The 17,677-nt window shown below is 39.2% G+C and overlaps 1 protein-coding gene across 4 annotated transcripts in view; it reads right to left on the bottom strand.

Annotated features, from left to right (window-relative positions):
* TASOR2 (transcription activation suppressor family member 2) overlaps window positions 1-17,677 on the bottom strand; it is a 65,824-nt gene that overhangs the window by 15,750 nt on the left and 32,397 nt on the right. For all 4 annotated transcript variants that reach the window (XM_067700363.1, XM_067700381.1, XM_067700371.1 and 1 more), the window contains 8 exons: window positions 16,927-17,030; window positions 13,714-13,786; window positions 13,554-13,616; window positions 9,585-10,289; window positions 8,983-9,270; window positions 5,814-6,056; window positions 1,149-2,016; window positions 390-819 (listed from right to left, as the gene is read on the bottom strand). In XM_067700363.1, the coding sequence (XP_067556464.1) occupies window positions 390-819; window positions 1,149-2,016; window positions 5,814-6,056; window positions 8,983-9,270; window positions 9,585-10,289; window positions 13,554-13,616; window positions 13,714-13,786; window positions 16,927-17,030 (2,774 nt within the window). The remainder of the gene's footprint in view (window positions 1-389; window positions 820-1,148; window positions 2,017-5,813; window positions 6,057-8,982; window positions 9,271-9,584; window positions 10,290-13,553; window positions 13,617-13,713; window positions 13,787-16,926; window positions 17,031-17,677) is intronic.

Raw genomic sequence — 17,677 nt, 5'->3', positions numbered from 1 at the left:
TTATTATTACTGCATTTGATCCATAAACACTATTATAGGTAAACAGAATAAGTATTATTCACCTCTTTTAAAAAGTAATAAGCTCAGAGAACAAGTAATTTGCCCCAAATCATACAACTAAAAAGTTACATAATTATGGTTGGCTCCCAGATCATCTGAGGCCTACGATTTTTTTCCTACTTTTGTTTCTTCAATCAGGATGGTAGATAAGCTCCACCTGCAGACAATCCAGACTTTGTAAACTAAGTTTCTGGCATTCTAATCCTTTACATAGCTAGAGAATCCACTTTCCTAAAGAAACCAATTCCTTGTTATGAATGTGATTTTACGTACAAAAACAATTTCTTCAAAAATAATACCAGCATTTACAGTATTCAGCTTTTACCTACCTCATTATTACAAGAATAGATGAAATTCTGGCTTTCCGGGGTCTCTGGATGACCTGCTGTTGCAAACATTTCTTTCTGTTCATTCTGCACCCAAAGCTCCAAGCCTCTCACAGGCGGTGGTTTCATGAAAGGAAGCAGGGGGTCAGTGTCTGGGAAGGACACTTTGGCAGTAGGACCTCTGGGAGCCTCATTAGTCTCCAACAGAGGGTCTACGGAGCACCTTTCTACACCAGAGGACTCCTCAATTTCACTGAATTCAAACGATTCTAACGTGCTGTTTATGCACACGTATTTTGCTGGGTTGCTGTGTTCTACTACTTTTCGGGATGATTGTATGCCTTTGTTTTGATTGCTGTAAAACAGAGCTACCCACATATGAAGTAAAAGCCTCACTTCTTCCATGTTATCTGGTAAATCAGTATTCCAAGGCCTGAGATTTTAAAGAAAGAAGAAACCAAAATCATTGAAAATGACTATTTTAGTTGATTATCTTATCATAAATAAGTGCCTTAATTATTAACCTTAGTTTTTGTGTTCATTTTTATTTTAAAAATTACATGACCATGAAACAATGAGTAAAATAAAAATGAAGTTGATGTAACAAATAATTACAGTGAATCTGCCTGGTATTATTCCCAAGTTACTGGATTTTACACACTTCCTTCTCCCTCCCCAGAGTTTAGCACAAGTATCCCTTCTCGCTACATTTATCTCAACAGAAAAGTTCATCCATTTTCATCCAGTGTCACTCCTACTCACCCGTGTAGTGCTCTGATTACAGTCTTCTCCAGGGGGTTGTTGGTATACTTGCTGTCTAAGCTGAACACGTAATCTGCTTCCCATATGAAAGTGACCTTAAAGGAGCCGTCACAGCTGAATACGGTACGAGAGCGGCAGAAGTCCTGCAGGCTGGAGGGCAGCACCCTGCTCCTGCGCCTGAGCGCTGGGGCCTCGGAAAGCTGCTGCAGTGGGGAGGTGACCTGCTGATGCCGAAATGGCATCACTTTCCCCACTGGGGTTCCCGCTTCAGGGCCTTTTGTGCCATTCTTGGCAAACGCAGGGCCTGGGGCCCCTCTCTGCTGTAGATGCTTCTTTGAATGTTCTGCAAGGAGCAGGGCATAGGAATGCTCCACAGCAACAAAAGAGCTTTGGCTTGCGTCGGAACTTCCTAGGGTTTCCTCAGGCAGTGCCAACTGGGCTTCTGCAGGGGCCTGAATGCCAGCAACCAAGCTTTCTTCCTCCTGGCTGACCGTGGGGTCTGATGTCAGATTACTCTTATCAGAGGGCTTGGATAACGGTCCACCTTTTTGACTTTTAACTCCTCTATGATATTCGTGGTCTGATGTACCACGCAAAGAATGTTCTTTAGAAAGCAAAACATCATTTTGTGGCAATTCAGAGGAGCAGGGCAAGTTTCTGGGCTCAGAGGATGGTGTGGTAGAGGTAGCAGCGCTTAATGCAAGATCAGCCAACATATTTAGGGCCTGGGAGTCACAGTTGACAATGGAGTTTTCAGGTGGGTCTTCTGGAGCCACTGTGATATTTTCTGGTTGAGCTGTACTTATGCTAATAACTTCTTGACCATCTGAAATTTCTGATTGAAGCTGTGAAGAAGTTTCTCCTTTGGCTTCAGCATAAAAGAAAAAAAGACACATAACACTTGATTTCCATAGAATTAATTCTTTGTCATATTACTATGGTTCAGTGAAAATCAACAGTTAAGTCAACATATTCAAGAAAAACCTCTTGATATGTTGCATAAATTGTATGTTAAATTTTTATTACCAGAGTGAGGTCTTGTCCAACTTCCTGATGTATTATAATGTATTTACCAGAGGAACAAGTCTTAAGGAATGTGCATATTAATTTAAAAAGAAATCACCCTTCAAAACTGCATGTACTCAGGCTTCCCTGGTGGCGCAGTGGTTAAGAGTCTGCCTGCCGATGCAGGGGATACGGGTTCGTGCCCCGGTACGGGAAGATCCCACATGCCGCGGAGCGGCTGGGCCCGTGAGCCGTGGCCACTGAACCTGCACGTCCGGAGCCTGTGCTCCGCAACGGAAGAGGCCACAACAGTGAGAGGCCCGCGTACCGCAAAAAAAAAAAAAAAAACCTGCATGTACTGATCTACACACAAGGCATACTGCTCAGCTGAAGAAATATACAAAGAGAAAAAAACAAAAACAAGAAAAGAAAACAAGACTCCTGCCCTCAGAGAGCTTACAATCTAGTGAGAATCTAAGAATTTCTAAGTTTAAAGTGTATATTATAGAAGGTTAATGTACTTTCTTAGAAATCATTTCCCTTGGCAAGTTATTAGAGAAGTCACCTAAGTTCAAAATAGAGATGATTTTTAACCATATTGATGTTTATAATGTTTATGATGTTATAATGATATTTATAATACGTTATGATACAAATAAAAAATGAGAAAAGTAAGAATATTCAGAATCGCCAATTAATTTCAAGTTTTAAAACTTCAGTTTCTGCATTAAAAATATTTCCTCTCTATCTGCAAAAAAGCAAATCTCCTCATCTACTGATAATTCTTCTTACAGCAGGTACTCAAATCTACCCACTGGCATTCGGTCAGAAAACTAACATTCTCAGGTGGTTTACTTGCCTTCTCAGGACTTTGATTCAGCCTTTTAAAATGTGGTTATCATGAAGGACAAAGTTCTCAACAATACTGGGCAGTGAGTCCCTGTAGCAGGTGGCTGGATGGACAGAAAAGCCAACTGTGCTCCTCTTTATAATTAGCAGTAGCAGGTCTGAAATAAATTACTGACCTGTCTGCAAAGCCCAATGACAGTACATTTACAGAGAAAACTCTGGCCTATGAGGTCATCAAACAGAATGACAAGAGTGTGTGTATGGTGAGGAGGGTAAAATTAATCAACCACTGCCCAGTTTTTATTTAAAATATCAAAGCCCAATGGGGTGAGGTACGAGAAAGTGGCCCAAAGAGGGCTGTCTCGTGAACCCTCCGGGTGTACTGGAAACACATTCATTTCAGGATCTGATGTGTTTACTGACACTAAGTTCATTCTATCCTTAAATACTATGGTTCTTACACTGAGTATCACTATGAGGAAGGTCGAATATAGAGAACACTGTATTGAGTCAAGAAAAAGGGTTCATTTTAATATGTGTCATTTCAGGTAAATCATTTAATAACTGACTTGTTAGAGGTTTTCAATTAATTAAAAATACAATACTGATAATCTATCTCTTTTAAGAAATACAGATAAAATGATGCCAAATAAATTATAAAAAATTAAAGAGTTCAGTAAATAAAAACTATATTGAAAACTTTAAAAAGGACAGAAAACCATTAGTTTCAGCAACAAAAGGATTGAGCCTTCTTAAACTCTGATATTTCAAGTAAAAGAAATGAAGTGGATTAGCATGGGTGATTAAGAAATAAAAGAAAAATTAACACATTATTTAAAAGGTGGTAATCTTAAAATTTTAACTTGGAATGTGGCTGCACAATATATACAGACACTTGCAATACAAATCGGCCTCTTTCTGAATACCCATTCTGGAAACTTTTCATTTTCTGGGCTCACTTTTCTGCCAATGCCCAGTTGCACACCTCCTCCCGCTAATCGATTAGCCTACAAGTATATAGAAGCCAATTCAGCACAAGGAATTCTAATGACAAGGCTGGGAATACAATGCATTATGTATGTATCTATACTCATCCTGTTTACAGACTAATTGGAAAGACAGGACCAAGACACACCAGATGATTGGAAGATAGTATGAATTAACTCTTTAATGTTCTCAAAAACCCAAAAAAGAAATGAAAAAAAAAAGGAGAAATGAGTACAGATCAGAGCATCAGGAAATGGCTCCGTGTGGACTTAGCTGAGCAGAGAGGACTGCACAGGGGTGACAACAGGCGTGGTTCGTGTGGGTGGCACCATGTGCCTGGCAGGGAAGGCACGCATTGGGAAACAGCAGGAGAGAAATGTGGACCCGTGGGTAAGACCACCTCGTAACTGCCTGGGGAGACAAGCAGAGAGTCTGTGTTGGGTATGACTCTCTACAGGTTGTACGGTGATATGACTGAGGAGCTTTCAGAAAAATCTTCAGCCATAAACAACATTAACGAAACTGAGGAAAGGGACTTCCCTGTGGTCCAGTGGTTAAGACTCTGCGCTTCCAATGCAGGCAGTGTGGGTTCGATCCCTGGTCAGGGAACCGATATCCCACATGCTGCAAGGTGTGGCCGAAAAAATTTTTTTTAAAAATGAGGAAAGAAAAAACCAAGCTCATCCATAATACCATCACCCCAACAAAACAAGAGTTTCTTTCCCTGAATTCCACTAAATTTGAGGCTTTTAAAAAACCTAAAGGTAGATGAGAGAAAGTAGAATCATGAGATTAGACAGAAAATTGATGGAAATACAGAGATATGAGGAAATGAAGGTTTTTCTAAACAAAAAACACCACCACACATACAACACAGTAGGACTCAATACCGAAGATACTGTAAAATGTATAGATTTTGCAGCTTGGTGGAGCTGCACTCTACTCAGAGAGACGGGTGCGAAGAGGGACATAGAGCTGGGAGAAAAGTGAGGTCCGCGGTGATGAGGGAACGTGCCAGCAACGAGGAGGTTCCAGCAGGTGGAACACGGAACTAGCAGTCAGCTGCTGGCTCACAGAAGGAGACTTGGTTATTCACTTCCGCACAAGTAGAAGTAGAAAAGTAAAACTGCTTTTAAAATTAATTTAATGCCTTTTAAAACCAAATACAGGGAGGGGCTTCCCTGGTGGCGTAGTGGTTGAGAGTCTGCCTGCCGATGCAGGGTACACGGGTTCGTGCCCCGGTCCGGGAAGATCCCACATGCCGCGGAGCGGCTGGGCCCGTGAGCCATGGCTGCTGAGCCTGTGCGTCTGGAGCCTGTGCTCCGCAACGGGAGAGGCCACAGCAGTGAGAGGCCCGCAGACCGAAAAAAAAAAAACAAAAAAAAAACAAGAAAAAATACAAATGAAATACAGGATTCGGGATTACTGACTGCTTTGAACCATGTCTTTACAGTTCCCTCTGGACAAACTTATAATATCCTTTTTATAACTGATTATGGTCCAGAAAAATACTGCCAGATGCTACTTGCTTGTGAATTTAGTCATTAAAAAAGGCCATTTATACTTTAACTCTGCTAAACAGTTCACGTTCAGGCTTTCTGCAGAATGAAAAGTAGGGTCTATTTAGTGAAGGTATGAATCTTTGCACTTTCTAATTTATTCACAATGGGAAACCAAGTTACTTGTCCTGTCAGTGTCTGAACTAAAGAAGACCATAAGAACGTGACAGATTTCAACTGATCTTACACTGCTTCAATATGCTATTTTATAACCTCGATTAGTCTGTATTACGGTGCTGAAATTTACAGGAAGAGGACTTCTTACCAGGTTGTGGCTGCTTTCTGATTCTGGGATTCTGATTGCCTTTTACTATATTTTCCCTCTGTTTTTGTGGAGATTTCTTCACAGGTGGCTCAGCCCTTGGAACAGTTTTGACTGGAGATGTCTCTTGTTTCCTTGCCCTTTTAGCATTCGTTGACACTGGAACATCTTCAGAAATAGGAGCTTCTTGGTTTTTCCAATCCAATTTGGTTGTCTGTACAAACTGTGCAGTCAGCACTTCAGCACCTTATGCAGAAAAGACACCGTTTTTTAAGGGGTAGGGGGCTCACATATTTATCAGCATAGCTTTCCTTTGATTTGTTTTGGGGGGGAAACTTTAATAATGGGGAACAAAATATAAAATTTGGGGTATTTCATTAAAAGATTTTTGAACTTGCTAAGTATTGGTCTGTATCCCTAATTAGGATTAGGAGAAAAATATCCTAGTAATAACTTTATAAAAACAAGGCATGACTTAATTTTTTAAAAAGATTCCATAATCTTTGCTGACTGATGTGGCAGGTAAGGCTGAACATGCTAGTTCACAGCACAGGGTGACGGATAATTCAATTTACACAAAAGCGACACAGCTCCCATAAAGCCATATGGTTAAAACCATGATCACAATGTAGAGAAGAGACTGTAGGTTCACAAAGAGCCATCTTACATATTTTCCTTCACTACACCTAAATATCAAAGCTTTAACACTGCCTGAAAAATCATCTCTTAAGACAGAGGAAGGTACATTGAAGAAAGTCCTCTTCTGATTTAACTTCCTATAAATCTATTATAATTGCTCATTTCTCTTACAAAATGCTCAGCTTTACCTCTCACAGGGAAGGAAGGAAAGAACTAAAGGTGGAGGCACATGAGGAGAAAAAACTATTAACAACCTGCTTGTATCACACGCAGAAAGTGTTTCAATCCTTTAAGAGTTAAAAAAAAGTTAATAAATGTTCCCCGTGAAAACGTTTTCCCCATTGACTATATAAAATAATCACACATGTGAATGTTTGCAAATATTTTAAAATCACATTATATGGAAAATACTATTTCTAATTGATTGAGAACAGAAAACATATTAAAGTTTCAGAATGTGATGGTTATTAGTGAAATGTAGAAAAGAGACCAATTTCATTTTATTCTTTTGAAGGTTAGAAAAACAAATGGTTTTTTAAAAAAGCTTTTAGACTCTCTTAATGTTGTACATTTCCCTGGGTCTAATTATTTTCTTCCCTACTAAACTATTAAAGGCAATAAAGCAGCAGTTTTATTTGCTTTTAGAGTAAGACTTCTGATTTTATACCGGTTACAATTTCTAAAATTTTTAGCATAAAAAAAGGCAAAATATAAGTCAAGCAGGAAAACTGTTAAGACTAAATTAAGAAGAGAAAGAAAATAAGATGAGATGATCAAGACTAGGGGAAGCGTAACATCTGCATGGGCAGGAGGGGAACATCTCTCACAACCTAGGTCCTGCGAGGAAAAGGAGAAACACAAAACAGGTGATCCTGCAGGGACTGCCCTGCTTATTTGCATCACTCAGTGACATGTTTCTCAAACTGCATGCAATAATCCATGGGTGTATTATAAAATAAACTTAATGGGTTGCAACCAGAATTCTTTATTAAATGAAACAGAAGATATCAGATTGTATTACACATAGTTAGGGTAAATGCTCCCTGAAATTTGTATTTCAGTAATGTATGAATTTGTGTGTACTGGACTACAATATACAACGTATTTCTTTTCTTTTTTTTTTTTTTGAGCTTTTGTGGTATTATATTTAGTCATCTTGGCTGGTTTAATCACATCGTTGTTGTTGTTCATTTTTTGGCCACACTGTGTGGCATGTTGTGTCTTAGTTCCCTGACCAGGGATCAAACCCATGCCCTGTGCACTGGAAGTGTGGAGTTGTAACCACTGTACTGCCAGGGACATCCCTAAAACATATTTCTTATAGTGGATGAAATTAGCACACTTGAGAAACAGTGACAACATATATGTTGAATTATAGGTAATTTATTTAATACCTTTAAAATGGTTCATATAGAGAGAAACCCAATATGGTTGGCCTGGAATTTGTGAGGAAATGTAGAGTGTGAGTCGCTGCTTCATACTGCCGTTCTTTCTACCACCCTCCTAAACACACATACACACACAATTTCTCAAATTATAATTGGCCAGAAATAACTACTTGTTAAACCACAGGGTAAAATCTTAATTAGCTAGGATCCTGGGGATCCACACACCTCCGATGTTTCTTCTTTAGGCATCAGAATTTTTAAATTCAAAATACTATAGATAGGGTTGGCAAATTTTTTCTGTGAAGGGCCAGACCTCAGTCACAGCCGCCCACCTGTGCCAGCGCAGTGAAGTACAGAGACAACAGGTAATGCCTGAGGGGCCCTTTGGCCCCAGTCTGCTCACCTCTTCTCTAAGGGGTCATAGAGCATAAGTTCCCTAGTTTTAAACAAAATACACCACACGTAATCTGAGATGACTCTCAGCCAAAATTGTGTTATTTGTTGTGCTCTGTTCACTGAAGTGCATTTGACTCACATTAAATGGCTCTGGACGCTGATTCTCCCTCAGTTTTCAGGGGGCAACAAAACCACTTGAGGAACTGTTTCAATATATATGTCTCGAGGCCACTGGACCTTGTTTCAGTAGGTCTGTAGTAGGATCCAGACGACCACTTTTAAAACACACAAAGGATTAGAAATTCTGCCCCAGGATGCTCTAGTTCTGGGAGAGTCCAGGCACTTTCCCCCCTCTTTAAACATGTTCAGACTATCACTTATCAGTTTTTGCCATCTGTTCTTAGTGTGCCTGATTTTAGCAGATCCTCTTCTTCCACTCGAATTTGTCCAAGGACAGTTCAGAAACTGAATGACCTTATTTCTTAGACAGGTAAGTAAATAACTGAGTGATGATTTGAGCAGTTTTACAAGTGAAATACAAGCTTTCGGTGGGTGGGCTTTTGTCCTATTTCTTGAATTTCATGTTATCTAGATTAGTGCTTCTCCAACTTTAGCATGCACACAGATCACCTGGAGAGAGCTAACGGACACTGTCAAGCTACAGTCCAGGATGGTCACACAGGAACAGGGTTAACACACAACAGTTATTACTAATTGCTCATCTGAAAATCCATAAAGACCATGCTTACCGTTTTCTCTTTTCCGAGGAAACTTGAGAGTTGTGGGAGAGTCTGGAGGCTTGTTTGCTCCAGCAGGAGTTCTTCTGGGAAAGGGACGGCACAACTTCACCCTTTTACTCCGTACCACGGGCAGCGTGCCTGCTTTTCTCTTAGGCTGAACTCTCAGATTTGATGCTGGACTTAATGGGACCAGAGCTCCCTGCCTTGCTTTAAACATCTCTTCAGAATTCTTTTGTGTTTCTGTTTCTTTTCTTACTTCTGCCGCTGAGTCGTGAAATTCAGGATCTGGAGTCATAACTAAAGAAAATCCAGCATCACAAATTCCATCTGAAATACCTTATTTCTTAGACAGGTAAGTAAACAACTGAGTGATGATTTGAGCAGTTTTACAAGTGAAATACAAGCTTTTGGTGGGTGGGCTTTTGTCCTATTTCTTGATTTTCATGTTATCTAGATTAGTGCTTCTCCAACTTTAGCATGCACACAGATCACCTGGAGAGAGCTAACGGACACTGTCAAGCTACAGTCCAGGATGGTCACACAGGAACAGGGTTAACACACAACAGTTATTACTAATTGCTCATCTGAAAATCCATACAGACCATGCTTACCGTTTTCTCTTTTCTGAGGAAACTTGAGAGTTGTGGGAGAGTCTGGACGCTTGTTTGCTCCAGCAGGAGTTCTTCTGGGAAAGGGACGGCACAACTTCACCCTTTTACTCTGTACCACGGGCAGCGTGCCTGCTTTTCTCTTAGGCTGAACTCTCAGATTTGATGCTGGACTTAATGGGACCAGAGCTCCCTGCCTTGCTTTAAACATCTCTTCAGAATTCTTTTGTGTTTCTGTTTCTTTTCTTACTTCTGCCTCTGAGTCGTGAAATTCAGCATCTGGAGTCATAACTAAAGAAAATCCAGCATCACAAATTCCATCTGAAATACACGGAGACTGAGGACACTCTGCCAATAAGTCTAGTGCAGTAGATACTTCCAAAATGTACCCATTAGGATTTGAAAAATAAGATCTCAACTGAGTTAAAGACTGTAAAGGGCACTTTTCAGCTGGAGGAGTCACGTCAAAACCACTGGACACTTTGCCAAAGAATGCAGTCTCTTTAATTCCATCCTGAGAAGCAGCAGTCAATGAAGGACTTTTGTCCACCTTGTACAGTTCTTGGAGATTATGCTTTACTAATGTGTTTAGACAGATTCCTTTTTCAGAAAATGATTTCTTTGCTTCCAGCAGGGCACAATTAAGGGCAGGTAAAATAGGTACCACCTTCAATGAGATGTCATCTTCAACTTTCAAGTCTTTCAGCCCTAAAATATATACACATGTATTAAAAACCCAAAGTTCTTTTTTTTTCAAAAACATGCAGGAAAAAACGCTTTAGGTTACAAAATTACAAGATGGTTAAATATGATACAGTGTTTCAAATGGTAATCTAAATAGCAATTAATAGAAGACTTATGGATGCACTTAATGAACATATATTATCTCCATATATATGAAAACACGCACACACAGAACCAAAAAAGAGTCACTCAGATGGGATCATCAGGTGAGAATGAAGAAGGCAGGCCCGCCTGCAGCTCCATCTCATCTGACCAGGAGCCCAGCGTGGGCTCAATGCACTGGCATTTAGAGTTGGCAGAATTACTTTTCTATTCTTATTTTCTGCTTTTAAAATATATCTAATCTGTACCTTATATGACCTACTTCAAATTCTCTTAAGAAGGTAGTCACAGGTGCAAACTTTCAGTTATAAGATAAATAAGTACTAAAGATGTAATGTACAACATAATAAAAAATAATTAACACTGCTGACGTTACATATGAAAGTTAAGAAAGTAAATACTGGGACTTCCCTGGTGGCGCAGTGGTCGAGAATCCAGCTGCCTTTGCAGGGTACACGGGTTCGAGCCCTGGTCTGGGAAGATCCCACATGCCATGGAGCAACAAAGCCCGTGCGCCACAACTACTGAGCCTGCGCTCTAGAGACTGCGAGCCACAACTACTGAGCTTGCATGCCACAACTACCGAAGCCCGCGTGCCTAGAGCCAGTGCTCTGCGACAATAGAAGCCACCACAATGAGAAGCACGTGCACTGCAATGAAGAGTAGCCCGCGCTAGCCGCAACTAGAGAAAGCCTGTAGCAACGAGGACCCAAAGCAGCCAAAGAAGGAAAAAGAAAGGGAATACTAATAGTTCTCATCATAAGGGAAAAAATTTTTTGTTCTATTTTCTTTAATTTTGTATCTATATGATATGATGGATGTTCACTAGAATTACTGTGGTAGTTGTTTCATGATGCATGTAAGTCAAATCTTTATGCTGGTAAACCCTAAACTTATATAGTGCTGTATGTCAATTATATAATATCTCAATAAAACTGGAAGAAACTAGAGTTACAACACAAACCAGCTGAACTAAAAGAAAGTAAACCCTAAGTAACCCCCAAGTCTCATGGTAACTACTGGTATATATTTCATCACCTTCTCTATCAAATGAAATTTTTTAATATTATGTAACTAGACTGACTAGTCTGTATTTTACTTCCTCTCCCTGGTTCACTCTCTGACTGAAATGCTAATTTTTCAGCAACTCAATAACCTAAAGGAAAATAGTACAGGGAAAAAAGAGAAAAGGTCAGGTCACTGAGAAATAGGTAATAAAATCCTAGAAAATGTAATTTATCAGTAATAAAAAACCCACAGATAATAAAGACCTTTGGTGCCTACTAAACTGAAGTATGAATTATACCATTCTTTTTAACGAAAAAGTAACTGCAAAATTAAGAAACACCTAGCTGAATACATTTATACTTGAGCAGGTATCAGGAAAAGAATGGCAAATAAAAATAAATAGGAAAATGTGGCTAGCCATTAAAATAAAAATTCCTTTCTCTGCAGTTCATTTAGATAGTAACAAGGAAAAATAAAACATGACAAAGTTCTTAGGTACTACTAACAGTTCACAATAAAGCAGTAGTTTTCTAGACAACTTCATTATTTCAAGAATTTGGAAAGGCAGAAGTCAGAACGATTTGTAACAGGCTATTATGAAATCTAAGAAAAAGAACTTTTTAAGTCTGCTAAGCGAAGAGTCACTCAATTTAAAACAAATAACCACAGCACTGAACATTTCTGAGTGACCAGAAATAGAAAAGTGTCTTAATGAACTAGAGGAGGCTGTGAACATTGAACACAACAATCCAATGTTTACTCAAAAAGAAATCCTGTGCTGTTCAACACCAAATGGTACAGGAACTAATGTTTCTTATTCAGGTGGTAGTGTACACCTAAAAATAAGAATAAAGGCAGAGCTCCTGCATACGGAGGGAGGCAGTGTGGGAACAGAGCTGGAAGCCTGCTCAGACTCAGCTGTTTGACCTTGGGCAAGTTTAAGTTTCAGTTTCCTCATCTTTGAAATGGTCATAATAAAAATACCTATTAAGGGCTGTGAAATCAATTGTGCCTAGCAGAATATCAATGTAGTAAATGCTTGAAAAATGCAAGCAGCTATTGCCATTATGTTATTATAATTGGTAATATTTTGCTTATTCCAAACAGGTAATGCCAGTAGTTCTCTGCTTTGAGTAGCTGAATACAATTTAAAAATATCAATTAAAAAAATTTTTTTGGGTTGGTTGTAGCTTTATAAATACTATATACTATATACAAATTATGTTTAAACATACACAGTGTGATTATAAAACAATGAGGAAAATTTCCTCATATGACAAAAAGAAATGACTCATTTACTTTAATTTATTTATTTGCTCAGCAAGCATTTATTATTTTTTAGGTGCCTGACATTTCTAAGCAGTAGGGATGCAGTAGAATACAAGAAAGGCAGGCATTAAATAATTATAAAAATAAATATTTAAATTATATTGGTGAAAAGCCTAGGGGTCCTCATTGAAGGAAAAGTGGTGATGGGAATAAATAAAGTGATATTTAAACTGACACCTGACAGCTATGGGTAAGTGGCTAGACCAGCACTTCTCCTCCAATTTTATTCATTATCTACTCCCACCAGAGAGAGCCTTTCTAGACTTTGTTTCCTAACTGCCCTCTGAAATTCTAATACCACAGATATACTGTATATCTATTTACATACTGCAGGAGCAATATTTTTTGCCCCTAACAGGCAATTCCTGGTCCTGGCTCGGGGGGTGGTCAACATCATCTGATCAGGGGGAAGGAGACAAGTAGTCCAGACAGAGAGAAGTGCTTCTGTGAGGACCTTAAGTCCTACTGACGGGGAGACTATGATAAAACCAACTCCCAGCTCTTGTTGTTCAATAACAAATGAATCCAGTTTTGGACATGCTGAATGTGAGGACCATCTGAGACATTTAAGTAGAAAGAAATGTCCATAGGCAGGTGGATATCTGAACATGGAGCAGACAGGAAAGGATAAGCCTACAAAGAAAGGAGATGAAGGATTAACCAGGGAGAGTAAAGGAAGAGTTATTTAAGAGAAGAAAAGAGTTACCAGGGTCATATGCTGCTGAGAGTTTAAGATGAGGACTGAAAAATGGCCCACAGGTGCAGTGAACTGCCAGTCCTGGTCCTTACCTGCTGACGGGGATGAATGGAATAAATGCAACCCGTGAAGACCCATCTGCTCCTCTCCAAAACCTACACAGAATGAGAATCAGAAGAAAAGTGAGGTTGCTGATCTTATACAATAAAAGCAAACATACCGAAAAACATTTATTCAAAAAGTTGTTCTTACTTGTTTCTGACATAAAGGCTGACGACGTAAGTAAAATGAAAAATTCTCGATCTTCTAAGCATTTGATGATTGCCTTAAACATAAAATAGCAAGAAAGAAGATTCAATTACTCTCTCCTTCTCCCTCTACCACATTCTTCAGTGATTTTTAAGCTCATGAAAAGTTAAAGAAGAAAATTCTTGAAATGTCAGTATTTATGGGAATCAGGACAATTTTGTCCCCAGTATCAGAAACTGCAAGTTCCTTAGCATTCAAGTAATCTTGGCCTTGTTATGGCTACATATAATAAATAACTAGAACATCATGGGTTAGTTTTAGGATAGTGTTCAACTACATAACAAATCAATCAGAAACAACGTCTTTCATTTTTTTCATTGACATGTTGGACATTTCATCCTGCTAAGTAGCCGCTCTGTTCCCATTTAGCCACTACAAATTCAAGGTCAATCAGACCTATGATTAACATGTTAAGTTCATTTTAATACAAAACATATCACAGAATCCTGGGACTAGAAAAACTGGAAGATACTATCCATTAAAAGAATCCTTTCTACAGCTTCCTAAGAGATGAGTAATAAAAGAAAATAACATCATTAGGTCCCCTGGTTATAAGAAATGCAGATGAAAATAAATACTTCTATTTTCCCTCTACCACAGTCTTCAGTGGCATCTTCTGTCATTCTGAATCACAGAGATAACAGCTCTTCTTCCCCATTAGTCACCATTTCAAAAGCCTATATACCCTTAACAAAGATAAAATTCAATGTCATACAATAATTTGTCAGTTAAAAAAACAATAAAATATACCACTTTATAAAGTGATAAAACATACTTCAAAAATTGACAGGTCATAAGCCTACAAATATGATAAATCAATAAATTATTCAACAACTCAAGTATGAAAAAAAGACGTCTTTTCTAATTATTTATTGGAACTAATTATGAGACTGAAACTTCACCCACAGGAACAATCACTATTGTGAGTGTCCAAACATTTCTATCACAGCCCCTATGCATTGGTTGGTTTACATTTTTGTCTCCTATAGTCTTGTAAGTTCCTTGATGGCAGGGACTATTTGTCTTTTTGCTTCTGGCACACAGTAAGCACTCAAGAAAAGAATTACTGAAAAAATGTATCAACAGTTATATATACCCATATCTTTGGTATTTATCAGCAAACAGATGTAATTCTTGTTTTATTTTTTTATCGGTGTAAAGAGTAAAAGTGACAATAATTAGCTACATTATTCTGAATTTTAGTTTTGTAATATAGGTGAAAGTAAAATCCTGTATCTGCTTAAAACTGTACATTTCTTTATTCCAAAATATGTGCAAGTAAAACAAATATGTAGTGTATCTTATTAGTCTCTCAAATTATGCGCTGAAAGGGCTATATAAAATTCCTATTTTAACCTTTGTGGGGAAAAAAATCTTAGAATCTTTGAAATATCTACTTCTAGCCTTTTCCATTCACACACAGAAAAATCCAGCCATACATGTCTTTACCACCTTTTAAAGAAGAGACCTTCCTCAGTACTGTTCTTGAAGTCCAGTGTTGTAGGTACAAGGGACATTTACTGCTCGTCCACTATACACCAGGCACCAAGGTGTCAAAGATGCTTAAGACGTGATACCTACCCTCAAGGAGCTCAATGTCTAGGTAGGGAGACCGATATGTAAAGATTATTCATTATAAAATGAGGCAGGAAAAGCAGCCTGGAGCACTGAGAGCGAAGGACCTTATGTGATAAGTAATTTCTGTTAAGTAATTAACACACAAACTGTGAAGTAAAGCTGGGCACCGAGTCTCCTGAGTTCAATACCAGAAGCACTCACAAGTAGATCCTTCACTAATGCATTTTCTGAAAGTATCTTTGAACTTCCTTCTTTTGAATTTCCAAATATAAAATGAACTACACTACTTCAAAAACACATAGCCTATAATCCCAGTCGATATTCAGTGGTTATCTGCTCAGCATCTTGTGTCACCCACTGCACCTCCTTACTGCAGAATGGGGGGCACTGACCTCGCACCCAGTTCTGGAAGGTGGGCTCTGAGTGGCCTGAACTTATCAGTGTGGGCCATTCGCTTTCTAGTTACTGCTGAGAGACATGCAGATGATGGAACTGGTCTAAGGACATAAGCCATGGTTTGGAGGACGGGTTCTCTCTGGATGCAAAAAGGAGGCACGCAGCCCTGCCTGGCAGCCGAGGACAGAACTATTGCACAGAGGAGGGAGAAGCTGAAAGAAAAAGAGTCCTGAGCAAACAGCACTTGAACTTGCTTTACCATCTAAAACTGAAAAGTAAGCCTATCAAAACTCTTTATTGTTTAAGCCAGTTTGAATTTCTGTTACATGCAACTCAAGCATCTTACCTGACACTACCCCCAAGGCAGCTCACCTATCTATTCTGTTAATTTACTGGTTTCATACTGTCTACTACGGGGATAAGTCCGTTGTGCCACTAAAGGGCTGAGCAGACTTGTTTGGTCACTTCCATCACGCACACTGTTTCCTTTGGGATGTTTGGGAATCACTCACTATAAGGTCAGCATCTACTCCTTTCCTCAGACCGAGGAGCCCTGGTTAACACAGTGGAGAGGTCTTTGGATGTTACATATTTCTCAGTAGAATCGTGCTTTTCTAAGCTATGAAAACAATAGAAGCAGCAACTTTTCTTTCTTTATACACCTATGTGTTGACAAGGGTCACTTTTAAAGAAATATCCCACAAATCAATCTCCTTTGATTAATGCAGAAATACTAGGGATCTACTCAATTCTTCCATCATAAAACAAAAACAACAACAAAAAAGGATTTGAGAAAAACTGTCCTCCTATACTTAAAACCAGGAGTATGAACTGACTAGTGAGACACAGAAAAAGTAAACTAAGATACAAAGGGGATGAATATGTTAGCCAATAAATATCATGTCAATAAATATTAAATGATAAATATCCTCTGAAGGGAATTTCCTCGCGGTCCAGTGGTTAGAACTTGGCACTTTCATTGCTGTGGGCCCAGGGTTTGACCCCTGGTCAGGGAACTAAGATCCTACAAGCTGTGTGGCGTGACCAAAAAAAAAAAAAAAAAAAAAATCCTTTTAAGCAAGCTAAAACAATTCAATCTAGGCAGAGCCAACTAATAAATAGATATCAATTTCTCAATTTAAGGAAAACATAATAATAATATTTTAAACTGATGATTCTTACCAATTGCTCCCTTTTAATGTACTCTGTTAGTTTATCTACTTTTTCCCCTTGTTTGTTGGATAGTTCCACCTCATACATATTGAAGCACATATCTTGGCAACAGACTGTGAAGAAAACCAGAAACACAGAACATTTCCTATTTTAAAATGCTATTGTGAAAAATTCCGTTTCTCCCTAGACCCACCGTGTGGCTGACATGGTTGGTCTTGGTGCTCCGGCCTGGTGTCAGGCCTGAGCCTCTGAGGTGGGAGAGCCGAGTTCAGGACACTGGACCACCAGAGACCACCCGGCTCCATGTAATATCAACCAGCAAGAGCTCTCCCAGAGATCTCTGTCTCAACGCTAAGATCCAGGTCCACCCAATGGCCAGCAAACTCCAGGGCTGGATGCCCCATGCCAAACAACTAGCAAGACAGGAACACAACCCCACCCCTTAGCAGAGAGGCTACCTAAAATCATACTAAATTCAGAGACACCCCAAAACACACCACTGGACACAGCCCTGCCCACCAGAAAGACAAGATCCAGCCCCACCCACCAGAACACAGGCACCAGTCCTCTCCACCAGGAAGGCTACACAAGCCACTGAACCAACCTTACCCACTGGGGGCAGACACCAAAAACAAAAGGAACTACGAACCTGCAGCCTGCAAAAAGGAGATCCCAAACACAGTAAGTTAAGCACAATGGGAAAACAGAGAAATATGTAGCAGATGAAGGAGCAAGGTAAAAAACCATCAGACCAAATGAA

Source organism: Pseudorca crassidens, chromosome 1 (assembly GCF_039906515.1).
Source record: "Pseudorca crassidens isolate mPseCra1 chromosome 1, mPseCra1.hap1, whole genome shotgun sequence".
Taxonomy (NCBI): domain Eukaryota; kingdom Metazoa; phylum Chordata; class Mammalia; order Artiodactyla; family Delphinidae; genus Pseudorca; species Pseudorca crassidens.
This window is presented reverse-complemented; position numbering and strand designations above follow the sequence as displayed.